The 26,890-nt window shown below is 40.1% G+C and overlaps 2 protein-coding genes and 9 non-coding genes across 13 annotated transcripts in view; 7 read left to right on the top strand and 4 right to left on the bottom strand.

The window, feature by feature from the left end:
- Positions 1-191: 191 nt before the first annotated feature.
- zgc:85932 (uncharacterized protein LOC405875 homolog) lies at positions 192-20,903 on the top strand. Of its 2 annotated transcripts, none has more exons than XM_018660552.2 (20): positions 192-602; positions 4,817-4,886; positions 5,891-6,009; positions 6,168-6,301; positions 6,430-6,601; positions 6,793-6,864; positions 7,172-7,263; positions 7,484-7,558; positions 7,935-8,095; positions 9,058-9,212; positions 11,378-11,583; positions 12,025-12,070; positions 13,961-14,035; positions 14,378-14,435; positions 15,201-15,265; positions 17,113-17,181; positions 17,916-17,994; positions 18,604-18,720; positions 19,986-20,044; positions 20,253-20,903. In XM_018660552.2, exons 1-20 carry the CDS (start codon positions 354-356, stop codon positions 20,277-20,279), a joined length of 2,100 nt encoding a protein of 699 aa, XP_018516068.1. In that variant the 5' UTR covers positions 192-353; the 3' UTR covers positions 20,280-20,903. The 2 variants fall into 2 exon arrangements, with proteins under 2 accessions (XP_018516068.1, XP_018516067.1); XM_018660551.2 differs by having other exon boundaries at positions 195-602; positions 14,375-14,435.
- Positions 9,466-9,538, top strand: trnak-uuu (transfer RNA lysine (anticodon UUU)). Its single transcript has one exon. It is a non-coding gene; the product is annotated as a tRNA-Lys (tRNA).
- On the bottom strand, positions 9,956-10,028 carry trnak-uuu (transfer RNA lysine (anticodon UUU)). Its single transcript has one exon. It is a non-coding gene; the product is annotated as a tRNA-Lys (tRNA).
- Positions 10,376-10,448, bottom strand: trnak-uuu (transfer RNA lysine (anticodon UUU)). The gene has a single exon. It is a non-coding gene; the product is annotated as a tRNA-Lys (tRNA).
- On the top strand, positions 10,567-10,639 carry trnak-uuu (transfer RNA lysine (anticodon UUU)). Its single transcript has one exon. It is a non-coding gene; the product is annotated as a tRNA-Lys (tRNA).
- trnak-uuu (transfer RNA lysine (anticodon UUU)) lies at positions 11,143-11,215 on the top strand. Its single transcript has one exon. It is a non-coding gene; the product is annotated as a tRNA-Lys (tRNA).
- trnak-uuu (transfer RNA lysine (anticodon UUU)) lies at positions 12,281-12,353 on the top strand. Its single transcript has one exon. It is a non-coding gene; the product is annotated as a tRNA-Lys (tRNA).
- Positions 12,702-12,774, top strand: trnak-uuu (transfer RNA lysine (anticodon UUU)). Its single transcript has one exon. It is a non-coding gene; the product is annotated as a tRNA-Lys (tRNA).
- On the bottom strand, positions 13,338-13,410 carry trnak-uuu (transfer RNA lysine (anticodon UUU)). The gene has a single exon. It is a non-coding gene; the product is annotated as a tRNA-Lys (tRNA).
- Positions 16,476-16,548, bottom strand: trnak-uuu (transfer RNA lysine (anticodon UUU)). Its single transcript has one exon. It is a non-coding gene; the product is annotated as a tRNA-Lys (tRNA).
- Positions 20,904-23,425: 2,522 nt separating the features above from the next.
- The window catches only part of actn4 (actinin, alpha 4), a 56,369-nt gene continuing 52,904 nt past the window's right edge, over positions 23,426-26,890 (top strand). For both annotated transcript variants that reach the window (XM_018660515.2, XM_018660516.2), the window contains exon 1: positions 23,426-23,804. In XM_018660515.2, the coding sequence (XP_018516031.1) occupies positions 23,679-23,804 (126 nt within the window). In that variant the 5' untranslated portion in view covers positions 23,426-23,678. The remainder of the gene's footprint in view (positions 23,805-26,890) is intronic.

The raw sequence follows: 26,890 nt of genomic DNA on the forward strand, positions 1-26,890 counted from the left end.
TTTGAGGTGAAAGCGCCCCTGGTATGAAGAGGCTGATTCTAACTTGTGAATGCCTGACAGGGAAAAATAATGAGACTTTTGATATATATTTTGGATGACTTTGTCTTTGAGGGTGAGCGGACCGAAAACACCCATAGGCGCCTGGCTTACAGTTACTGAGAAAACCCTGCAGAAGTGAATTCCGCATAACCAAACCCCCACACTGTCCGCTCAGGTGAGAATCTGCCTGTGTACCTTTCCCAGGGGGCGTGGCCTCTGTGTATTTCATATCTGCTGGAGCGAAAGGCAGACAGACAACTCGGAAACCCGGGTCAGGGCGCAGAAGATCCAGCTGGAGACATATTAGATTTAACATGAAAAAGTCGTGGAGTGTGTCGTCTGAAAGCTCCCTCCCCCCGCTGGAGGACGACGTGGAGTCCGTCTGCTCGGACGAGCTGCTGGGCTCACAGTCCCGCCGCTGGCTGACGGATCTCCATAACCGGGACCTGCCTCCGGAGAGCGCGGACGTCCACACGGTCGGCCGGGATGGACTGTTGGTGGACATTCACTTTCCTCTGGGAGAGCTGGAGATGCATTCCGGGGTCACGTGGAAACGACCAAGGGTAAAGAAAAGATGAAAACTAAACCTTAAATACCTCCTCTGCTTTAAAAGTAGCAAAAGTCTAAAAACACTCCACCATTACACTGTTTTAGGCAGAATGTTATTTACCTACAGATATGAAAGTTTCTGCAAGTACACTGTCAGTATGAAGGCGAGTATTTTGCATTTTTAATCTGAAAGAAATGTTGATGCATTAACGTGAATGTTGTTCGTGTTGGAGGTGGAATTCATCTTTACTGATTACACTGTTTGACAGTGGCGGAAATCCCAGTTCATAAACTGTACTTGTGCACATTTTGTACATCTACTCACTTAATTTCCTCATTTAACTTTTTACTCCACTGCATTTATTTGACAACTATTGTTACCAGTCTCTTTGCAGTTTATAGTTGTTCATATAATCAACTTATAAATCATGATGCATTGTCAGAGATAAAAAAGCACCCAACAGTATCAGCTGGAAAATGGTAATGATAAAAATAGTGGGGGAAAAAATGTATCACTATAAAGATTTTCATATCAGTTGATATTTATAACTATAAAGGTAAATGTCAAATCTTTATTTCTTTCAAGTTTAAAGGCTTTTTTTTTTTTTTTTTTTTTTTTTTTTTTTGCACCTGAGTGAAAGGTGAAGACACCAGACAACAGTTAGTTAAAATTTTCTTTATAGTCAGAACATAACAAACACTCGTCAAACAGTGGAACTTTTCACAAAACTGAGATAGAAGAACAATTATAATGATAAAATCAAACCTAACTAATCTAAAACCTCTTAAAAACTTGTGAGGTGCATACCTCTATTCCTGTGATGTGACTGGCAGATCATGATTTATATTCATTTATATAATAAATAGTGCTTTTGCTTGTAACAGAGTATGTTGGCAGACTGCCATATGAGTACTTCTTTCACCATTGCTCCTGGATAGTTTATTTTATTTTTTTTTTTATTATCACATGTTTTGCATGTGAATCTTTATCTGCTAAGTAACTACAGCTGTCAGATATATGTAGTGGTGTAAAAAGTGCAATATTATCCAGTGAAAAATGCAAATACATGGAAGTAGGCAGTTGTACAAAATGGGCATAGTAGGAACAGTTACACTCTCCTTTAGAAAAGAAGATGTAGTAGGACATCCGTATTTAAATTTGTTAGTGAGATAGGGGAATGACAAAGGTGAAAGATTATGTTAGTTATGTAAGTAGTGTTTTATTTCTGTAAATAAACAGAGTTTTGTTTCTGATATTCATTAACAAGTGAAGGCTCGCTATTGAATACGCTAACAACACAAGACATGCAAAACACCACAAAGTGGCACAAGTTATTTTTTGATTCATCACTGAGGAGGAAAGTGTTTGCAAAAATAGAGCAGTATATGTGCAAAATACCACAAACAATTACAGCGTATCACAACCTATAAGAAAGTAACTATGAAGGACAAAAACATCCTTATACTGAACTTATTGTTAAGGCCACACTGAAAAACAGTAAGTCAGTAAGCTAAAGCCATTTCACATAAGTGATCACTTTTCATGCCGTTATGAGAACATCTACAGTAGAAGGTAGAAACTGTGCTCACAGTGAAGTCCTATTAACAGTACATAAGAAATAATATAATCAGTTCTTCAGGGATTTAAACATAGACACTTTATTCCTGTACTGAAACTCAGAGTTAATTTAACAGCAGGCAAACTCTAACGCTCTGGGTAATGTAGAGTTTCAAAGAATTTACATGAAGCTGTTGATACTGAAAGCTGGAATAGCAGCCTGATAAAAATCTGATTTACCATCACTTAATCACACCTTTATCCCTCTGTGAGTCAGACATGACATTTACAGTTATCAGTTATAGCCATGTGGCAGACAGTATTCTAAATGGGCTGGCTGGCTTTTGGCCTTGCGACAGTTATTTTTCAGTCCATGACAGACTAACAATTGCAGATGGGTGTGTTTCAAAAAAATCACATGGAGATATAAAGAATGCAAACAAAGGCCTGCAGGGAAAAAAGAGAGAGCTGCTTTGTCATAGACATCAACCCAGTGTCGTCCATAATGTACAACTCTTCTCTTCTCTTCTCTTCTCTTCTCTTCTCTTCTCCCAAATTAGGGCAGGTCAGGACAGGGCAAGGGATAAGATAAAACTTGCTGGTTTACTTGCCTGAGGCTTGTGTTGAGTAGACAGGTGACATATCAAACAAGGTCATCTCTGCTCTTCTAAGTAGCTGCAGTGAAATAAAGACCATTATAGAGGGTTACAAGTGGTGCAAAATAAAAGGCAACTGGCCATTCAGTGTTTTTTTTAAAATCACTTCTTGAATCATTGTCTTTCCCCAGGCATTACCTTGCACTCCCAAGAAACAAAAGAAAAAAGTGAAGAAAAACAAAATATGGTATTTATGTTATTTACCTCATTTTTGCATACTCACTCCATTTGCAGCTCAGGGTGAGAGTCTCTGCTGCATTTTGATGTTATTTAAGGTTGCGTTTCTCTCCTCTCCTTTGCTGTCTGTTTCACGATGTGTGTGTCTTAGCAGAAGATAGACAGAGGTGCAATACAAGCTTCACAACAAGTGTTCCCTCTGAAATTAAAGAAGGGCAGATGCCAACCCCAGACAGTGGGCAGAACACTAGCAGGCTTTAACAACTCTTGGCTGTCAGAGAGGAAATGCTCCTCCTGTGAAGACTTGTGGAAAACTATTACATGTTAAATTACATGTTGTTAAGTGTTGTGTTATATTGTTATTAAAGAGGAATAATAATGATTTTTAACAAACTGTACATCAGTCGTCATTGACTGACAGCAAAAAACTTTCTTCTCAGTGGTTTCAATCCTTGATTGTGATTGCAGTCCAGTGTCTCTCATACAACACAGCCAGCTTCTTCTCTGGTTTCACAGGCTTCTAAAAGTCAGTCAAAGGTAGGAGTCCTGTGGGTCAGCTAAGTCATATTTAGCCTTTTAAATTCCTCTGCGGGGTCAGTCTTAGCAAAACCAGTGACTGAAGTTAAGTAGAGAATGCAGTCTGAGAAAACATTTTCCTTTTCTGATTATCCTTGCCATCTCAGCAGGTTGTTAATGGAGAGGATGATGTTAGTTAATACAGTATTTCACAACATGTTAAATGTTCTTTTCATTTGTACAACCAAGAATCAATGCACACGTTTTGCACACAGACAATTTGAATTTAAAATCAAACTTTATCCAATATGTGAGTTAAACATTACCAGTCACCATAAACTCTGAAGGCTACTGTTTCAGCAAATAAAATGTGAAGAACTTCCTGGTGTGTCTCATTCTCAGCTGGCAGGTCTCCATTTAATTTTAATATTCACTTTCTGGCTGCTGTTTGATTAGTTACACCTATCAATGTTTGTGCCTTGACAACTTATTGTTGTCATTGCCGTTGTTGTTGTTGTGTTTAACAACAAATCAGTGAACAAATCAGTGATAGATGTGAGGTCAGTGGTCAATGGTCCTTATACGTTTGGTCTTTCTCCTCTTACTGTAGTTGGGGGGTTGGGGGTACAAAGGACTATGGGAAAGTTGTCAGGCCTTTCATTAGTGAAGCAAATATTTCTCATGCCAATCTCCTCTTACGGTGACATTTCATCAACACACATTGACGTCAAAACAAGGACACACAAGTAGAGAAACACGTATTTAAGAGGGTAGCAAACTGAGCAAACCTCTATCTGGTTATCTGTGATTATCATCATGGTGTTGTAGTTTGACACCTTGTTCACCAGCCAACTAATCTCTAGTCTATAGGTCAATCCTGTTTAACTGGTACTGTTGACTATGACTCACACGTATACAAACAGACACATAGATATTGTAAGCACACAGTAACCCTAACAACCTATTTCATATAGTTCACTGGGCCTTTACTGATACTATCTGATTTCTGTTTGGGTTATGTTGACTTAATACGGTAAAATCCCACAGAGGGTCCGACTATAGATTATTGGTTGCAACTTGTAATGTTATCATCCTCAGTTATCATCTACACAGGCAGCACTGTCGGAATCTTCCTTTCATTTTGTGCCAAGTTTATGCCACATTGTTCTGACAGCTGACTTTTAATAATTAGCTGCCACTCCTTTCAACATGGTGCCTTCAGACACGCTAAATCTTGTTTTGTTTTTTAATTCCCCCTCCATCCCCTCTCTTGTTTCTTCTCTCTCCTTCCTCTGGTTTTCCTTCTCTTTCCTGTTTCTAGGAGATCTGCCCATCACCTCAGTTCATAGTGAACGGAGCTTCACGCCTGGACGTCCGCCAGGGAAGACTCAGTAAGTAACCACTGTAGTGTCACACAGTACAGTATATTCTGACACGATGAGTCCACAAAATGCATCGTACACTTTTCCACAGGACATTTGAGTAAAAAGCATTAACTCTTTAAAGTAACAAATGATCATTATATACTGACTCAGATAGATAAACTTAAAAGCTAAACTTTAAACAAACAGAGTCACAAGGCAGAGATGGTGAGTTCACCCCACACGGAGAGAGAGAGTCCAGGTTCTCATTACATTTCATGTACTTTGTTTACCAGGGTTGACAAAGCCATATAACTTTCAATCTAAAGTAACCTAATCACAGATATTTTAACATTGTTACACAGTGGGATTATGTTATGTTGAGTGTTAAGTGGAATTTGACAATCAGCACTTTGTCTGGAGTTTTCAAGGCAACACAATCAAGGAAGCAAAACCATCTGTGATGGATCAAGTAGTTGCACGAATAAACCCTGATGCACCCAAATATGCCGATACATTCTGTCAGGAATTACTGTGTTTAATACATTAGCCGTGCCCAAAGTCGGGGGCCTGTTCTTCTGTGGGCTGCAGCTCATGAAGGTGGGTCCTTTTTAGAACCTGAAGACCAGGCTAAACCTGCTCCTCCTCCTCCACAAATACAATGGTCTAGTGGCATTGCAGAGAATAAATACCCGGTGTTTGATTGTCCAGGTTGCTGACAATAACAAACAAACATGTTCAAACCTCACTCTCAGTATTTACACCCTGCAAAAGATTTATCTGCCAGTGACTTATCAGGTGGTATTTTTCACCTGAGGACAAATACCAGTTAAATCCAGATTATATTTCTCATATCAATCTCCTCTTATGGTGACATTTCATCAGCACACACTGAAGTCAAAACAAGGACACACAAGTAAAGAACATCAGATATTTTCTGATTGTCTGCACCATTAACAAAGAATTACGGTAAACTAAAATTACAATGCACCTTCCTGATAACCTGACCTACTTCTCAAACCTGCTTTCCTTAGATGACTGCTGGTTACTTTCTGCTATCACATCTCTCGCTGTGCACCCGTCTCTACTCGAAAAGGTTGTGCCTGTAGAACAGAGCTTCAAGGATGGATACAATGGTAGCTTCACTTTCAGGGTAAATACCTGCATGTTTATGCTGCAACACAGACAGAAAAATGTCAGGCTGATATTTAACTGGAGTTACAGTGTGAATAGGTTTAGGAATCTTTTTCTTTACTCCCAAGAACTTTTTGTGGTCTCTGTGACAAAAAACATATCTTACGCTCTCTGTAGTTCTGGCAGTATGGTCAGTGGGAGGAGGTAAAGATAGATGACTTGTTGCCGACAGAGGGCAACAATCTGATCTACCTCAGCTCCCCAGAGAAACATGAGTTCTGGAGCTCCCTGCTGGAGAAGGCTTATGCCAAGTGAGCCCTTGTCAATAATCTTAATCAGAAATATGACACATGGAAACACATACACATGTTGAAATTTTGTCCATTTACCACCTGAAAACTGTCCGATGGTTTTGTCCTCCCTGTGGCTTTTGTCCCAGGCTGAAAGGAGGCTACAGAGCTCTGGACATGGGCTTTCCTCACGAGGCCATGGTTGACATGACTGGCGGGGTGGCTGAGGTTTTGAAAACTGACTTGCTGCCCAGAGACGCTGCGGCCTTCCTCAGATACCTGCTGTCTAAAGGAGCGCTCATCAACTGCGCCAACTGCCAGGTACAGTGTGGAGGTTAGCGAGGTTAGGTAAAGAAACAGACTTGTTCTGTTAGTTTAGATCCCTGGACCTGCCGGGAAACAATGAAGCGGATAATGTTGCCACAGAGGTTTATGTGGATGTCACGACTCATGTCATTTTGTCTTTTTCCTCTGTTCTGACTGTGGGTGGATGTGTTTTTTTTTCCTTCTAGGGTTCTCTGGAGCAAAAGAATGAACTAGGGATCATGTACAGACATGCTTACTCTCTGACTGCAGTCGAGAAGGTAACTGTCCCTAAACAAGGTTAACAAGAGTCTGCTGAGAGTCTTATTTCATGTATCTCACGGAGTTTAATTCTGGCAATTTTCACAGTAAAAGCATAAAATAACCAATAAACATTTTAAATTCTAAAACAATCCTGGTAGCAGCATGCTTTGATTATGTTTTTTGGGTTGCAGACTTGTCTCAAAAACAGATGCATCTGTACAAATGGAGGATTTGTAGACTGTAATAGTAGAAATGTAGATCAGTCATGGATCGTCCCACTGCTCTCACATATTCTTCCTGTCCGTTTTCCTCCTACTCTGCCAGGTGAAGACGGCACATGGCACCGTGGATTTGGTGCGAATCCTCAACCCCTGGGGCGACACTGAGTGGGAGGGGCCTTGGAGTGACTTGAAAGGGTTGGTACACTTCTACATGCATCAAATTAGACAGATTTTAATAACTGATTGTATAAGATTAGTTTTATTACTTTGAATGAAGTCCTCCTGCAAGATTAAAACTTTGCAATACCTGTTGTTTTCCTGAGAAAGTGATATAATTGGGAAATGAATATTTCACTTTTTTTACATACAAATAAAAAGTCTCTCTGCTTCTCTTTCTGTTTCTCTCTCTTTCCAGTCCAGAGTGGAACACAGTGAGCATTGAGGAGCAGAAAAGACTGGACAGAGTCAATCGAGAGGATGGGGAGTTCTGGTGAGTTTGTGGTATCATTGTGCATCAGCAGAATGCCTCTCTGACGTACAGTACATGACTGATGATTCTGAATGTTAATGTCCGCCTTCTGCAAACATGAAACAAAACATTCTGACTTGTGAGTCACAACAGGAACCAGAGGGCAAACAAGTCGACTTACCATGACGTCGCTTTTTCATATGCACACATGCTTTTTCATCATTGTTACAGAAGGACAGAGAGAAACAAGCAGGCAGTGTGGAATTCTTATGAACAGCAATGCAAAACTATGCAAACACAGCTGCTCACTACTGACTCTGTTAACACACTGACAGCCATTCAAAGGTGTTAGAGTAAAAAAAAAAAAAACGTACCTGTCCCTCTTTCTTTGAATCAGGATGTCGGTGTCAGACTTCCGACAGCAGTTTGAGGTGATAGAGGTGTGTTATCTGACCGACACTCTCACAGAACCCAGCTCCGGTGTGCTGCCATGGTGCTACATGATGCACCATGGGAACTGGGTGCCAAGCATCACAGCAGGAGGCTCTCCCCACAGTGGTAAGGCAAATAGTGATACATAATGACTGAGGGTGGTGAGAATGACACACCTGTGTTGTTGTCCTTATAAAATTGGAACAGTGAAAGTAAATGTTTTGTTCAGTGACTGTATATAAAGATGGATGACACATGCCCACTTCCTCTCACTGTACAAAAATGAAGCAAAAATACCCCAGAGTCTGCGCAGTAGTGATCAGGTGCCACAGCATTGAAGTCCCGCCTGACCAACCATAAATCAATTACAGCTGTCAGTCATGATGTAACATCCCATCTTTATGGTATTTAATTAAAACTAAACTAAAAAAAAAAAAAAATTAACATTCATTGACAAAATGAGAACTCCCTATAATGACAGGGACTATCTTAGGGAAAAAATATTTGATGTGTGCTTTGATTTTTTGCTTTGGCTCGTGTCTCCCCTGCTAACATGGAGAGGATGGGATTCATAATACGTTCTGCAGCCAGCCACCAGGCCACCAATCAAGATGTTTTGGCATCACTTCTTGTTGCTATCTTGTCATCCATCTTTTTATGCAGTCATTTGCTATGTTGAATTTAGGCTGCTGGTGAAAATGAGCAGCTTAGCTAAGCCCACATGTGATATAGAGTGTGCTTTATGTTCAATGGGCTGTTACAGTGAAGGTAATTTTGTTTTAGCTGTCTCCAGCTTTTGTGTTCAAACAGACAGTAATATTAATATATGTCAAGTTTAAAATCAGGTTTGATCTTACCATAATGTGTGACTCTGACTGAATATAAGTCTGTACCTGCCAGCAGATGGAATCAGCAGATGGTTGTCCACACTGGGAAGCTTTCACACTGAAAACACAAACCTGCTACCAAACATCTGTTCAGTCTTTTTAGGGTTTGTCAAAAAGGTATTTGAAGTGTTGGCGACCAGTTTGACCAGGTGTCTGTGTGTGTGTGTTTATGTGTGTGTGTGTGTGTGTGTGCGTGTCCAGGTTTCTTCTGGCAGAACCCTCAGTTCCACTTTGAACTGTCAAAGGTGGACAGTGACAGAGACTCTAAGAAAACTTGCTCCTTCGTTTTGGCTCTGATGCAGAAACACCAGAGACGTACAGGCATAAAACTTACCATAGGCCTGCATATATACAAGGTACGAACACACACACACACACACACACACACACACAGACATGATGAACATATTAATCGATTAAACCAAATTACTCACCTTGTCAGATAGTCTCAAACCACATAAGAATCAACATGGGGGATTTCTGGCTTTAATCTCAGAATGAATACGCACAGACAGACTCACATTCACACCTATGGACAGTTTAGCACAGCTTTGGACTGTGTGAGGAAACTGGGGTGGCAAAACAAACCCATGCTGAGCTCTTAGCAGGGCCTGGATAGCTCAGTCGGTAGAGCATCAGACTTTTAATCTGAGGGTCCAGGGTTCAAGTCCCTGTTCAGGCGAGAGAAGTTTTAAGACACTCAAAGCCACAAAGACAGCCAAAGCCACATTGTATTTTAGATATATACAGTTATTATTACATACCAAATTGTACAGAAAATTCACGTCACACTGCCCTCCACTATTACTTCAGGTCAAAGTAACTCAAGGAAGTAATGTAATATGGACGTCAACCAGACTGCAAGTCGAAATGATTAATCTATTCTATCTGATCTAATTAAATCTAAACTCAAAATGTGACCAGCATTATGTATCAGAGCCACAATTCTGTAGTATTGTCAGACATGTGCTAGAACCCTGAACCTAGCATGCCATTAGCCAGATGAGCTGTATGTGAGAATGTAAATGGTTCAAATTAGCTGGACAGCCTCATGGAAACTCCATAAAGCAACTAATTCAGCTAATTTATACATATTCATAGCCTGAACAGGGACTTGAACCCTGGACCCTCAGATTAAAAGTCTGATGCTCTACCGACTGAGCTATCCAGGCTCTCTGTTTGTAGGCTTTAAACCATGTGAGTTGCTGTTGTACTGATGATGTGATCTTGTCTCAGAATGCAATGAAAGGACATGCTACACGCTGCTTCAAAAAATCTATGAATTACAGAAATTACTTTTAACTGAGAGTTTAATGAATCATTCCAACTCACAGTCTGGTTCACATATATATTACATTATTTCCTTGAAGTGCTTTGACTTGAATAGCAAAGAGAATAACACCACATGGATTCTTTTTACAATTTGGTACGTAACTAAGATGTAGCGTGTAATTACACTGAAATATCCACTGCTGATTGTTACTCCTCTTTGTGGCTTTGAGTGTCTTAAAACTTCTCTCGCCTGAACAGGGACTTGAACCCTGGACCCTCAGATTAAAAGTCTGATGCTCTACCGACTGAGCTATCCAGGCTCTGATGACGCTATAGAAGCACCAAGATTATCAGTCTAGTGCTGTGACCTGTCAAATTGTCAAAGCTTATGATTTCACATGCAAGGGAGAACATAGCCTATAGGGACGCAACTGTAGGGCCTGGATAGCTCAGTCGGTAGAGCATCAGACTTTTAATCTGAGGGTCCAGGGTTCAAGTCCCTGTTCAGGCGATAGAAGCTTTAAGCTGCTTGTAGGAGGCAGCAACAGCTCTGAAGGTAGATGGTGATGTAGACACCCCTTTAAACAGCTCACCAGTACTGTGCACTGTGAAAGTAAACGAACACATTAAGACACAAGAGCTACGTGTCCACTCCACACTTTTTTGCACTATACTAATAGATTAGTATAGTGTACAGCGTTCCTGGAGTCTTGCTATGGAATGAAACACCAGGTTAGACTCAGGTTGCACAGTGAGACAAGCAATTTAATACTCACTTTGTTGAGCGCTTTGTTTAACAGCATGGCTGCTAAAATAATTTGTCCTCTTTCTCTCTGAAGCCCCTGTAAATTGAATGAGAATGAATTATGCAAGTTCACTGATGTACATTGTAAAAGTTGTTAAGAACAACATGATGTAACAATGGCCAATGGAAGTCAAAATCACCAACTCTTTGAGCAGCTTTGGGAACTTTTTTTTTTTTTTTAAATTCCAGTTAAAAAAAATTACACTAGAGCCTGGATAGCTCAGTCGGTAGAGCATCAGACTTTTAATCTGAGGGTCCAGGGTTCAAGTCCCTGTTCAGGCTAGAGAAGTTTTAAGCAGCAGGCAGCAACGATATGGATACAAACCGAGTTATTGACACAGAAGTTTGGACATCGGTTTCGGTGGAGCTAACAACTTGAAAACAGTGGCTCACTAATTAGTACCCTTGTTTGAGTAGTGTTATAATTCTGTTCTCTCTCTCCAGGCCCATCCTACAAATACATACCTGTCACCTGAGGACCTCGGTGCAGTCCCCCCTGTCCTCCAGGCCCCCTATTCTTCACGTCGTGAGGTGGTTCTTCGTGACTCTCTTCCACCAGGCCATTATGTCATCATTCCTTCCACTGCTGAGCTCAATCAGCAGGGAGCGTTCCTCCTCCGGGTGCTGACAGAGCAAGGCAACAAAGCCACGTGAGTCATGAATTGATCCTTTGATGGACAGTTTAGATTTTTGTAGTTTTCATTACAAGAGGAATGAAAAAAAAAAAGTAACAATGAGCTAATACATCCTGTATTACCTATCAATATTTTAAAAATACATAACTTGTAATGATTAAGTGCACACAGCTGCAGTTCAGGAGAGATTAAGTGCTAATGAATGAGAGAAATCTTGCATTACATTTAACACTGCTGGTTTGGGAGGGAGATCTGAACCTCTCAGAAGGTCAGAATAGCTGAGGTTAATTATTTAGGCTAATCATTTAATGTGCTCATTAGTCCCAAAACAATACTTTGATACATGCTCATGCCATGATGGAAGAACTATTTATTTCTTTAGATCTCAGGCTTTAAGATTTGTGATTGTACATATGATGATTCTGATTTGTTTTAATGCTTTTTCCTTTTTTTCAGCCCAGTTCACAAACCCATGCCACAAGACATCTCTTCAATAACAGAGGTAGGAGACAAGTTAGAGCGGTTATTATTCACCGGGGTAGATGTGTCAAATGAAAGTCAGAGAAGTGCAGTAGAGTGTGGATCAATTTAAATAAGACCTATGTTCCCCCTTGCATTTGTATGAGTTTATTGCTAAGTCATGTGAAATCATAAAACCAGAGATTTCAGCAGCTTAGATTTTGCTGCTTTTATTGGGGTTTTTTTTTTCAGAGCCTGGATAGCTCAGTCGGTAGAGCATCAGACTTTTAATCTGAGGGTCCAGGGTTCAAGTCCCTGTTCAGGCGAGAGAAATTTTAAGACACTCAAAGCCACAAAGAGGAGTAACAATCAGCAGTGGATATTTCAGTGTAATTACACGCTACATCTTAGTTACATACCAAATTGTCAAAAGAATCCATGTGGTGTTATTCTCTTTGCTATTAATTCAAGTCAAAGTTCAAGGAAATAATGTAATATAGATGTGAACCAGACTGTGAGTTGGAATGATTCATTAAACTCTCAGTTAAAAGTAATTTCTGTAATTCATAGATTTTTTGAAGCAGCGTGTAGCATGTCCTTTCATTGCATTCTGGGACAAGATCACATCATCAGTACAACAGCAACTCACATGGTTTAAAACATACAAACAGAGAGCCTGGATAGCTCAGTAGGTAGAGCATTAGACTTTTAATCTGAGGGTCCAGGGTTCAAGTCCCTGTTCAGGCTATGAATATTCACAAACTGTTGTTTCATGGAGTTTGTACAAGGCTGACCAGCTAATTTGAACATTTGCATTCTCATGTACAGCTCCTGTCAATAATGTCATAATGTGTACATGTGAAAGCACTGTGTAATTATGGCTCCAATACATAATGCTGACCACATTTTGAGTCTTTATTGTGTTTGCATTGGAAACCCTCTAAATTAAGAATACTCAAAAATCCTCAAAAATCAGTTTGCATATTTTAAACCATGTGAGTTGTTCTTGTACTGTTGATGTACACTCTTGTCCCAGAATGCAATGAAAGGACATGCTACACGCTGCTTCAAAAAAATCTATGAATTACAGAAATTACTTTTAACTGAGAGTTTAATGAATCATTCCAACTCACAGTCTGGTTCACATACATATTACATTGTTTCCTTGTAGTGCTTTGACTTGAATAGCAAAGAGAATAACACCACATGGATTCTTTTTACAATTTGATATGTAACTAAGATGTAGCGTGTAATTACACTGAAATATCCACTGCTGATTGTTACTCCTCTTTGTGGCTTAAAACTTCTCTCGCCTGAACAGGGACTTGAACCCTGGACCCTCAGATTAAAAGTCTGATGCTCTACCGACTGAGCTATCCAGGCTCTGTTAGGAAGTCAGCATGGGTTTGTTTTGCCACCCCAGTTTCCTCACACAGTCCAAAGGCATGCTAATTAGTTTATGATTCTAAATTGGTGTTAGGTGTGTAGGTACTAGCCCTGTGAGAGACTGTTCTGCTGTTCAAAGGTGTGCCCACTTCTCAGAAATGCAGGAGGTGCCAACGTGCACTGGGTTTAGATAATGTGGATAAATGGAGTTGATTTTTACTTTAACTGCCAACTGAATTTTAAAAAAGATGTTTTCACCACACTGTCAGATGTTCAGATGGTGACAGTGTTGCTGTAAATCGTCACTACACTAATCGCAACTGATGTTAATCTGTATGGCAAGAGTCAGCAGTCAAAAAAAAAATTAAATAAAATAAAAAATCCACTATCCAAAACGGATATATTCAAAATATTGACACTCGCTTTGGATCAAGGCAACATGTTTAAATGTGATCCACATTTATACAAAAAAGACAAATGTGCAAAGCTGGTTTGAAAAAATGAACGGCTCGTTTTTGAAATCAGATTCTGCTCTTTCTTTCTGCAGGTTTCATTTCCTCACCTGGCTGCTCTTCCCTCTCTTGAAGCTATCGGACAACTGTTCAGGAAGCACTCCAACAAGGTGAGATTTACCTGCACACAGCGGAGCTGGGTTAATTAAATTTAATAGGTTTGAACTCTAATCTACTTTGAGGCACCACATGGATGTCTGCAAGTTTAGGTAACCATTTTTTCCCACACAGACAATCAGAGGAATTCAGAAGTGTTCTGCTGTGGTAAACTCCACCCTTCTGCTGCCATTGCACAGATTGATACAAATGCTAATTACTGGTTTAAACCACAAGCTTAAAGGCACTATGCCTGTGTTTTAAATGTAGATGCATGAAGAGGAGTGTCTGTGTGAACGTTACACTGACCGTTATGTCTTGTATTGTGCATGTTTCCTGTTTTCTCTCATCAGAAGATGTTATGCAAACCAGTGCATCTGCACAGCCTCCTGACTGAGGCCATACAGGGAGGAGGTCAGTGTCTCTGATTTGTTTTGGTGGATTAATAGATTTGTTCAGTCTTGTTTCTTTCAACAGAGGATTGAGGATTATTTTATTTTACATTACCTTAGTCATATCAGAAATTAAGATTGTAGAGAATGACAAGAACATTTTGCTTGCTTTATGTTTAATGGCAAGATATATGACAGTTATCATTTTCACAGTGGGTCACTACATTAAATAGTCAGTAAATCAGCCTGTTGCCCTCAACGGTTTCTGCTCTGACAGTAGGTCCCTCTGTCTCCATCTAAAGAAAATCTAAAATAAATGAAAAGAAGCCATTCCTATTACCAATTAGAAAGCCTGCTCTGTTGTGCTCTGAGATGTTGTCAGCCAGAGAGGGCATCATGCAAAATTAAGATTTTATGAAGTCATCAACATCAGTATTACATCGTGTTGTAAAGCTGGTACTTGTTACGACTACAGGACATGATGATAGACAGTGTTTCAGAAGAACACACCCAACCTCCTCTGAAACTGGCTTGTTGGGGTTCATTGGCATAACATTAGCAGTATTCATGACACTGATTGACCCTACCCTTACCTTGACATACAACATACAGGTAGCAGTATTCAAACCAAGACTCTGAATTACAAAATCAGTTTCACTCTCCTGCTTTAAAAGCACTTCATTAACATCCCAAAATGCAAAATTCACTGCAATTTTCCAATTCTTGTTTTACATAAAGGTTTAATGTTATGCCTGTGTTTAGTGATGATGTTACTTGTTGTCTTCAGTGTTGGCCGGCAGTGAGAAGAACCTGGCTCTGGAACACTGCAAGAGCCTTGTGGTCCTCATGGATGTATCCTTTAAAAACAACAACAACAACAACAACAACAACAAACTATTCTCATATCTGAACAAGCACACACAGTGTCAGCACTGTCAGTTCCATACTAAGCACTAAGCACTAAATGAATAAGAGAACAAAGGATTGATTTAGTTATTTCCTGGCTCCATAAAACATAAAAAAACAGATCTGAATAGAATTCCACTCTTCTTATGTTAAAATTTGATCCTTCCCAGGTTTCATGTTAACTGTTTTATGCCTCCGCGCTGGTGACAGCCGGTCTTCGGGTTGTACATTTGTCCATCTGTCGGTCCATTGTGAACGTGAGGTCTTGGGAACACTTCGAGGGAATTTCTTCAAATTTGATACAAATGTTCACTTGGACTCAAGGATGAACTCATATCTCATATCTCGCATTCTTACATGAGGTGAGGTTTTAGTTGGTTCTCAGCCTGCTGAGTCAGCTGGTAGTCTTTGGGTCTTTCACTCATGTTTTGCTCTCAGTAGGCTGTAGCATGATGCTAATATTGGCAGCACACTACAGTAGAATCCTTCAACATTAGCATGCTTATGACTTGCGATAATCACATTTTTGTGGAAAAACTATCAATAATATAATATATTTTTTAGATAGTTAATTGAGATATTGAGTGCACAGAGTGCTCTGTGGTTTTGTTGTGAGTATTTTAAAATGCGTTTGGAATTGAAACCTTTTGAATTGGATTCTGTCCTGGTTACCATGGAAACCACTGGTGCATCTGTCAAACCTTTCTCTCTCTGACCTGTGTGAAGACGTCCTATAACCTGCAGAAGTTGATTAGACGTCAATCACATGTAAGAGGTAAGAAAAAAAAAATCTCTCCCCAACATTTTTGATTTTTGTTGATTTAGAGGAGCACTCTGTGGAGGAGTTCAAATAAATTAACAGATAGTAGAGGGACAGCTACAGGAAGCTCTTGGAAAAATTAACATTTTCTTTGCCTGCAGTTTAGTTAATTTATGGTCATGCTACATAATTTCCTTGTCGAACACTGATTTCTTGTATACAAACTGCAAAAGATATCGATATTACACTATTTCCTCAAAGTAATTTGACCTGAATTAACAACAAAGAATAGTGTTACATGCATCTTGCATCTTTACCGTAAGTAACTAAGACAAATCATGTACTTCATGCTATATCAGCTCCTCTTTGTGGTTTTCAGCGTCTTAAAACTTCTCTCGCCTGAACAGGGACTTGAACCCTGGACCCTCAGATTAAAAGTCTGATGCTCTACCGACTGAGCTATCCAGGCTCTTTGAAGCTGATTCACCTGCTCGACTTCTGACTTTCAGTCCTGATTTCATTGTATCAAATGATTCATCATGAGATTTTGAAATGACACAACAGAAATCCCACCTCACAACACAGACAACTTTAAGCTTGATTCCAATTTCCCTCCATATTGAAATTTTCAATTTTTGTGCTGCATTTAAAAACACAGAATAGAGGGAAGAAAAAACCTCTGCCTGGAATGCCAGAAGTTCACATACTAGTTTAAGATGGGGGATAAATTTGTTGGAAGTCACATGTTTTGTTTCAGCTGCTAATCTTCTCTGAGAGGGAATACTGCTCTTAAAATGAATATGGCAACTATTCATTGATGCTGAACTGTAAAATTTTTTCCACTGGCTGACAGCATATCAACTCTGTTCTGTTCAATTCAGTCCTTCATTTATCCCAGATGGGAAACTTGGCCTGCGGTCAGGTGACAACAATAAAGAACAACAACACAATCAATCTGATTCACATAGCTGTCACTGTTGAGTTCTGTTGGGATTTTTCTGGTTCATTTCCTTGACCTCAACGTTTTATCCAGACCCAAGGCATCGCTCAGCTAAACTGGCATGAGTTCCAGAGTCTGTGGGACAAGATCAGGAGGTGGACGGTAAGGTTATCCACATATCAGTAACATCAGCAAGAAAATAAATCAATCAACATGGAGCACAGAAAAATAACACAGAATAGATGTGTAGACTGGTTGTGTGTGACTTAGGTGGTGTCAGGGTTTTCTGTTGCCAGCATGTTTTTTCCTCTTTTCTGAGTTTTCTTACCCCTCTCTGTTTTTTATGCACTGAGAACACTGTGATGCTGTGTATTTCTCACAGAGTACTGCACAGCAACAGCACTGCCATTTTACATTTTTTTATATTTTACTGCCAGCTCATCACTGAGGACAAAATCATCCATGTTGTACGACTGAACGTACTCACCTGCACTGTGTAATTCTGTGGAAGAGGATTAGGGACACATGAGAAAAATTTATGTGAAAACAACTTAAATCTCAAAGGTTAAAGAATTAAATCTTTTTCCACAGATCTATATTTTCACACACCATTCAACACATGGCCCTATGAGTTTTCCATATTTTTCAGTAGATCAAAAATCCATCCATTATGAAGCAGTATGTAATTAGTAAACAAGTGCAAGTGTTTATGAGAATGTAGCTTGAATAGTAAACTCTCATAGGTCGTCAGTGTTGAATTTCAAGTTTTCTCACAGCTCCAACCAAAAATGCACCACAGAAATCTGCAGAATCAAAATGGTATGTCTGTCTGACATTTTGTCAGTGCATACGCAGTTCTTCATGCACTCAGTACTGTGGGTTTAATCTCTCTCCAGGATATCTTCCTGGTGTTTGACAAGAACAAAACCCAGCGTCTTGAGTATCAAGAGGTCACTCCTGCTCTGAAGGCAGCAGGTAGGACTGAGGATACACAGAAATACACACCTCATTCACACTTTGAACATTTCTCAGCAGCATCCAGCAGTTCATATAACAGTATTCAGGCTCCACATCTGTCAAGGAAACTCTGACCAACAGGGGGAGCCAAACCACCTCATTTTAAAGTGTCATAGAACTCTTGTACTCAGATTTAGATTTGCCTTGGTAGTAAAACGTCCTACAATCAGTTTGGTGGTAGGTCATCCCCTTTGATTAGATTCAGATTATGCATGAACTTAATAAATCTATACTAAAGAAGGGTAGTAAACCTTACTACAGTTTAGATTAAATCCCATATGGAATATAAAGGCTGGATAAACTTGTACAGTGACATGTCAGTAAAAAGAATTATTGCCTTTCTTTGTTGGTGTTTGCATTTAAATTATTTAGTGTGAATTTTGTCCATCCAGCCTCTATTTACAACAGCCTGGTATACAACTGTACATCTGTGAATTTTAATATGTGACGTTCACTGACAGTTGTATGTCTCACAGGAGAAACTGTCGTGCCTAGTGTCACTGCACCTGTTGAATAAAGGGATTTATTCTGATCTGGGTTTGTTTGTCTGGTCTGTCTCTGCTCCAGGCATCACAGTGGATGAGCTGGTGATGCAGCTGGTTGGACTAAGATACACAGAGCCTGACCTGACCATCAGTTACCCCGGCTTCCTGTACCTGCTGATGAAACTGGAGAGCATGATCCGTAAGGGAGATGAGGAAAGATGGAGGGGGTGGATGAGGAAAAAGATAAATGACACATCATTTAAATGCTCGCATTCAAAATAATTTGGTCCACCAAACTGTGCTGGTAATTAATTAGTTGCTGGTAACTTTAATGCTGACACTTACAGTTTTACAAGTAAGGAGTTTGTATTTACAATACGATAATGCAAACAGCCACAGGGGAAAAAAATAAGAGAATGTGAAGAAGGACAGAGAGGGAGAAACAGAGGGGACGGAGGATGAGTGAGGTGACAGAGGAGGCATGGGGAAAAAGATGGGAGGAGATATTAAAGGAAGAAGATAAGAAGAGAAACAGCATTATCTACAAATTAGAACAGAAAATAGAAGAGATGCTGTTTGATGTGGAGGGAAGAGCTGGAGAAACTGCAGAATAGGAATGTCTGGAGAGTTATCTGCAAGGTCTGCAGCTGATTATTTTTATGGTTTCATATGCAATGTTAGGTCATGCTTCTATCACAACACAATTGCTGCTGTCAAATGAAATGTGTTTGTCAAAGAAAAGTAAAAGAAAAGTATTTATTGATGACCATCAAAATGAAACATTAACCTATGAAGATAAAAACTTTGATAAAAGACAAATGAAATGCATTTCAATTTTTGTCCAAAAATTAAAATATCTAATGTTAATGTGAAGGACAGATGAACAGTGAGCTGTGCGAGTAACGTCTTGTTCAGCTAATCTCATGTTAACTGACTCAGCGAGCAGTGTGGAAGTGTTTTACCCCAAATTTCAAGACATAAATTCATCTGTCACACTGTAATTAAAAAAACACATTGACAGTGGATGTTTTCCAATCAGTTCATGAGAATGAATCAGCCTTCCTTGATATATGTAATAAACCTAAGAGTAAGATTTAATACTATAGGACAACTTGACAAAAACAGTGATTGACAGTCATGTAAACTATCATACTTTTCTATCTATAAAGTTAAATCAAAATCAGATGACAAAATTAACTTCAGGGTTTCACCTGGCGACAGCAATTTGAAAAAATGTACATAGGTTGTTTTGACTTACATCATGGTCGGATGGATGCTGTCAACCCTGCAGTGACAGGACGATGAGTACCTGAAAGTTTAGAAAAGCTCCTCAAAGTCAGTGAAGTCTACAGAAACTAGTGCAACATGTCCTGACACAATTAACTCCACCCACCTGGTCCTGCAGGTAGGATAAAATAGTTGAATTGTGTCTGATTTGTGCATCGTTTCTGTTCTCTTTTGCAGACAAATTTCAGGCTTATGATATGGTGGGAATGGGAACCATAACTGTCAGCTACAAACAGGTATGAACACAGACTCCTCCTTCTTTATCTGCTTTAGTACCAAATACATTCAACAAAAAAACGAATATATACAAAAATAGAGATATAAGTGTAATATATGACAATATATGACTTTGCTATTTATTTTATTCTGTCAAACATGAAAAGAAAGTATATTCATACAAAGGGCAGCCATTACAGCAACTAAATGTTCTCTCAATGGTTCCAGTGGCTCCACATGACCATGTACAACTGACCTGACCCGGTCCACTCAGACGGATTCACCAGGATTTGCATAGTCTTTTCCTGCTTTTCTGTTTTTCATGCATGATCTAAATGTGTAGTGTTCATTTTATGAAAGTATGTGAAAGTACATTGACTATATAGTTCAAAGACAAGAACATGTAGCAAACAAAAAACAACAAGATTTTTTTTTTGTCATTCATTTCTCCTCTTGTACTGTATCATTACATAGTCACACAGCAATAACAGAAACATCTATAGGAGGATTTCACTGAGGAAATGTCACCTCAGTGAAATAATGAATGAAACTTTAAGCTGGTGCCTGTATCTGTGGTTCCATTCTTAGGGTTTCAAACAATTCTATTCATATAAAGCAGGTTATTGTTTATTCAACCAATCATTTCAGCATCATCCTACATTATGCATTTCTTTATTAATCTAATGCAATAAAGCTAAAATAAGAAAGAGTTCTTGGCAACATGCTGGCTTTGGAGCAGTGACTACTTTAGGATGTCATGTATATGGTTGTTAACAATGTATATAAAGTGGGTTTGAAGTCATTCCTTCTGTTTGCCTTTGACAAAATGTCAGACCTTATTTTAGGATAATTCAGTTTGAATAAAGAAAGGTGGCTGTGCTTTGGCTTTGGTATATACTTTTTTCTTCTTACATGTAAAAATATGTTACATTTTGTATAAATGTAATTTCTGCTAAAATGAATTCCAATTTATGAACATAGAAAATGAAAATAGATAACCCATTCCAGTGCCCCCCTCACTCTGTGTTTTCACTTCGCATGACTAAAATTGATGATATATCTAAGTGTGCAGGTCATCTTATTGTGTCTGGAAATTTCTGAGTTCTATCATGAATAAGGATGACGCTCTCTGACCTCAGAAACTGTCAGAGATACTCACAGGAATGTCACAAACATTTTTGGAGCTACTGTATCTTAATGTTTCTGTTTTATTGGTTTTCTCTGTTCTATTTCACTTTTACTTAGTTCCACATCCTGTGGACTTTTCCTTCTGGCCAGGCTGTGTGTGTGTTAAATTGTGTACCTGTTATTTTGCTACTAGTTTGGTTATATAGGTTCTCTCTGCAGCTATCCTAGAGGATCTGTCTCTGCAGTGACCCCCCCCCCCCCGACCACAGGGGATATTTTGAGAAACGATCCTATGCTCTCTGCTACAGTCTGGTATGTGTAAATATCCGTCTTCCAGCATCATTCTTTAAAGTAAGAACAGTCAGAGATACACATACCAGAGATCGCGTGTGTTTGTGTGTGTATGTGTATGTGTGTGTTCAATATCCTGTTACACTACTGCTGTGTTGGTTCAAACAGACTTTTAGGATAGCATGTGATAGTCATACATCAGCCACATCTCAACACATAGTCTCTCCTCCTGTCTCTGTCACCTCTCAGACTTGCCTCAGCCTTGACTCCATATATCTCCTCTGGTATAATGTTCATGCAGATAGTTTTTGTCTTTATTTGCCAAAGTTTACCTCTCTTCCTACTATGCGCCTACTATTTGTGAGTCATTGCTGTGCATGTTCTCTAAGCATGGAAATTAATTATATTGAGCATTTTCATTATATATCAGTATATCATCGTTATAGTATATATTGTTTCTAATTTGGGTAAACCTACTCTAAACCTAAACCTAAAAAGTCATGAGAATGTGTTTCTCAGGCTTCATTTCATCACTCTTTGTGTAAACATCACCAACTACATTTGAGACCTTTTTCCACCTTTTTCAGTGCCTCTTTAAAAAAATAAAAATAAAAACAGTCCATTCATAAATTGTTTGTTCCTGCTAATGAGCCCAGACCAGACTGTAATTATGACTCTGGCCCATTATGACCAATCACAGAGCTGTACTATACTGTATGGCATCACATGACAGCATCAAAGCTGAAGCATGGTCTTGCTACAGTCTATATGCTGCTCTGGGTTGCAGTGACGCTAATCGACCAGGACAGCCTGAGCATGACCTACTTCTGTAGGTGGTTCCTGCAGGCAGGACAGTCACCCTGCGTAGCAGCCCGAGCCTCCACCCAGCAGATGTAATGGATGATACTGCAGCCCAGGCCTAAATTGTTTTTATGATATCAGTCCTCTGGGTCAGTGGTTCTCAAATGGTTTGGATCATGACCCGTTGATGGTCACAGGCTGTACCTGAATCATCTACTAAAGATTGACTTCCCCTTTTCAAGTTGTCTCTGTTGAGGCTGGGACACTATTTGTTATTTTACAAGGAAACCTTTTTAAAAGTGAGAGTAACCCAGAATAAATATCACAGAAATATTTCCCTCACCTATCCAATTAAGCATCTTCTGTTCCCACAACATTATTTTGTGATGCTCAGAAAGGTCAAGACCCTCAGAACCACTGGTTGTACCTCTCATTTACTGAGCAGACCCACTGATGCAATGAAGAGTTTTCACATTGGACAGAAATAAATGGAAAATAATGGCTGAATGGAGCAGCAGGAAAGTTCAAAAATCAAAATCCAAATGTGTAAAAAAAAAACAACAAAAAAGTTCAGTTGCTTCAGCGTTTTAATAGTTCAGATCTATATGTGTCATTATTCAGCAGCTCACGTTCAAATGGTATATGAATATTCATGAGCTGTGTGGGCCTTTGTAAGCTACTGGAGATGCACACAGTTACAGATTCATACCAAGGAAATGCATGGCGATACCTTCAAAATAAAATCGCATAGTGTTGGGGGCGGAGGATTTCCAGAAAAACGTATAGCGCAAGATATCCCAAAGTGAGTTCAGCACTTCATTCGCATGAACTATCCTGTGAAACCCTGTTGTACAATTGACGATAAAAGATGAATGATTGAGTATTATCAGGGAGAGGGGAATTTAAGGACTGTAATTAGTTTTTATGTGTCTCTCTTAAACAAAAGTGTTTTAGAGAGACAGAAAAAAAAATCCTGCTTAAAGGGTGAAAACTGGTTAAACAAATAAACAACAACGACACTGGCAAAATTTAACTAAAACGGGGAAAGAATTTCGATGTGATTTAGTGGCGGACAATAAAGTTAAAACATGTAGCTACATGAATTACTTTGAAAGGTCCAACCGGAAGCGCCGCTCCTCGGTGCTTTCAGCTTGTCAGATCGGCCGGTTCCTCCCAACAGCCACACCGTTCAGAGGGAAAGCTTTTCTTCTCATAGCAGCAGCGGGGATTTTCTGACTGCACACACCGGGTATTCATCATATTAAAAACACGCTCACGGCTGGAAAGAAGGACACTTCCCTTGGTCGTGTATCCCTCCCCATCCCACCTCTCTGATTTGGGCCGTCGTTGCTTTTTTCATTTTTATTTTTTATTTTTGTACGTTTTTTTCCCTTGACAGTTTCTCTGTGGCGTACTCAGGTTTCTTTTGCTGACATGGTAGATTATCACGCTGCCAATAACCAATCCTCGGCCGGCGGGGTGCAGACCTACATGGAGCAGGAGAATGACTGGGACCGGGACCTGCTGCTGGACCCGGCTTGGGAAAAACAGCAGAGGAAGGTAAGGCCACCAAAGTCGGGCCCAGCTGGGCCGAGTCGAGACGGGCTGAGAGGAGGCGGCGGCGGGCAGAAAGAAAATGGCAGGGGAGGGATGGGATGGGGAGTGGAGGTCAGAGACCGACTACGGGCCTCGGTTTTGCTCCATAAACCCCGCAGCTGCACCCAATGCCCCACTTTGTCAAGCATATTTTCCTCCCAGCTCGGGTCTCCTCTTTGCTAGGCTCTCCTCAATGTCAAGCTGTTTGATTTCACTGCTTAAATGCTGATTATCTGCTCTCCCTTTCGCCTTCCCTGAATGAAAAGTATTGGGGTTGTGAGTGCAAAGCCAAGCCCCTGTCTAACATTAGCTGCTGTTTTCCCTCTGTCAAAGGTGAATTTTTTTTCCCGGCACTTTTTTTTCTCTTCCTGAGCGGAAACAGAGCGCCACATTGTTGCAAAAAAAAAGCAAAACTGTGATTGTATAGATATCACCCCACACCAACTCGAACAGTGTTTTTTGTTGTTGTTCTTTGGAGGTTTTAGGGCGTTATCAGGTCCCACTTGTCTGCCTGCTTGGCTGGTTGGTTGGTTGGTTGGAGGCCGACAAGACTGGCTGAGGCCAGGCGAGTTTCTGTTGCTACTCACTACTGGAAAATCTGAGCGATACGATGATGTTCAAGGCGGATATGCAGAAAATTTAACTGTGAAGCAGCTGTGGTCCACATTTAATATCCTTTATCAAACTGTAAGGAGTGACTGATTCCTGTCCGCAAGGTTCACTAGCTCTTGGCCAGTTGGAAAAGCACATCGTCACTGAAACCCATAGTGGGCTGGTGAAATTCCTGACGTGTTTAGCAACTTTTTCAAACCTTAAGGATATTTGAAGCATTCTAGCTATTTTAAAAAGCAGTAATAAATTAGAAACATAACTGAGAGAGAAGATGAGGGTATATCATCTTTATAGATTCCCTCTCGTTGATTTGTAAATCAGGGGGTCCTGTGACATGGACTGTGCTTATCTGACAGGTCATGTAACACATCAAAACCAGAGTGCTTAGAGAAGGGTGTGCAAGACCTAGATGTTAAAACTAAACAACGCAGCTATCATGAGCAATGCTCTGTTGAGCACACCCACTGTATATGCAGACTACTGTTATATCTGGTGTGACAATTGCATATGCTCACATTCTTCCCACAGCCTTGGGACATTCAAGTTTCTGTAGCCACACTCATTTCACTGCACAGAACTAAACGCCCACTTACTGTGCTGCACATTTCGACCAGCTACAGTAATATTCTGCTTAAATTTTTAGACACCAAATAACATGGCACTATATAGTGCATGGAGCACTGCATTTTCCCGTCCTTTGGCCTATAATACTACTCCACCATTTCCACCCTTGTGATGAAAATAAAGCTACTTGTCCTCATCATCTCTCCGTCCAACTATATCTTTTTAATAGATGTCACTGAGTTGCGATTGATACCATTGTGTGTAGCAATACTTTGCTACCTGTGCGCAGTTTTCTCCCAGGATGGCAATAAAAGCTGTCCGCTAATATGCACTAGGCTAAGGTGACCTTGTTTTCCACTCAGTGTTCCCCCGTTAGGCGGCCACCATGCCAAATGATCAAACCTGCTAGAAGCTTGAATGGGTCACAATATAGACCCATTCAGGCCCTGATATATTCCAAATTGGAAATGGAGGGAGGGGACGCACAGACAGACCTGGTGATAAAATTGACGTCACATATACCCCTCACGGCAAAATGGACATGCAGTACGACACAAAAACACTCTTAAATCAGTTTTTTAAAAGTCCAGGCTCTCATAAGGGAGTGGAGAGGCAGTATAAGGAAGGGTTATTTGAAGGGCCATTACTTAACAATGTGGAATGATTGAAAGGGTGTGTTTTTGTATGTGTGCTGTACTAACCAGGCTACGCACCCTATCTTATTCACTAACTAGTCAGATGACTGGCATATTTTCTAGTGGTGTGACAGCATGCCGAGCATTGGATTGTGCATTTTCATTAGGCCATTCAGCATTTTAGTTGTCAGCATCAGACATTCCTGTGGTTGATTGCCATCAAACCTAGTGGGTCCAGTCATCCATTGGTACCTCATGCCAGTGAATTGTGTGGACGCTTTGCATATTTGTCTAGAGATCACACAGGTCAAAGTTTCTTTAAATGGAGAATTTAACCTACCAATCATTAACAGAGTATGGCATGTTGTGCAAACCTGGGCTGAGGCCATTCTTCTGCATTCCTGAATCTGCACTAATCAGTGGATGCTGATAGGTGTTTGGTTGATTGGGAAGAGCACAGGCAGGGGACATGTCCCACTGCCAAGCTTGAGCTTTGCCGGCCGCAGTGAGGCGGGGGAACCGAGGGCAAATTCCTGCGGTGTATTCACGCTCACTGTGCCAGTTATTGCTCAAAAGTGAGCAAATGCCTCCCGCAGGAATATCAAGAGAGAAGTGTATATAATGAGTGTGGGAATGGGTTTGCCCCTGTAGTGTGTGCGAGGTGAGTCTGTGAGGTCAAAAACAGGAGCACTTTGTCAGAGGCAGTGTTTTACATCATGCTGACTTTTGTACATTTACCACGTTGAGTAACACAAGAGGGGAAAAAGACAGCAATGCTTGGGATTTTTTTTTGGCCTTGTTGCTTTTATTTGGTGTCCACAGTAGAGAAATAGACAGGAAAAACTGACAGTGAGGCCTTAGTTCACATTTGAACACTGGGGGTGCATAGTTCACACATTATCTAATGGAGCCATGAGGACACCCCAAAGATTAGGGATTATCTGCTGGTGACACAGTTCATCTTTTTAAATTTTTTTTCAGTAAACAAATAAAAGAAAAACACTGGTGGCAAGTAAAAAATGACAATGCCTAAAAGAAGACATTTGGCAGCAGTCGGGCTTTTACTTTATTTGCCCCATTTGAATATCATTCAAAGTTTCCCAGTCCTGGAGACAAGAGATACACTCTGCATAAGAATAACTTGTTTTGGGAGTCTCTTGTGATTTGGATATTACAGCGCTGTGCAGAGTTGCACAGTGTGAGCCTGTGTTTCTTTGGCAGAGGCTGAGTTTGTCCTTG

The sequence above is a fragment of the Lates calcarifer genome, linkage group LG21, assembly GCF_001640805.2.
Source record: "Lates calcarifer isolate ASB-BC8 linkage group LG21, TLL_Latcal_v3, whole genome shotgun sequence".
Lineage (NCBI taxonomy): Eukaryota > Metazoa > Chordata > Actinopteri > Centropomidae > Lates > Lates calcarifer.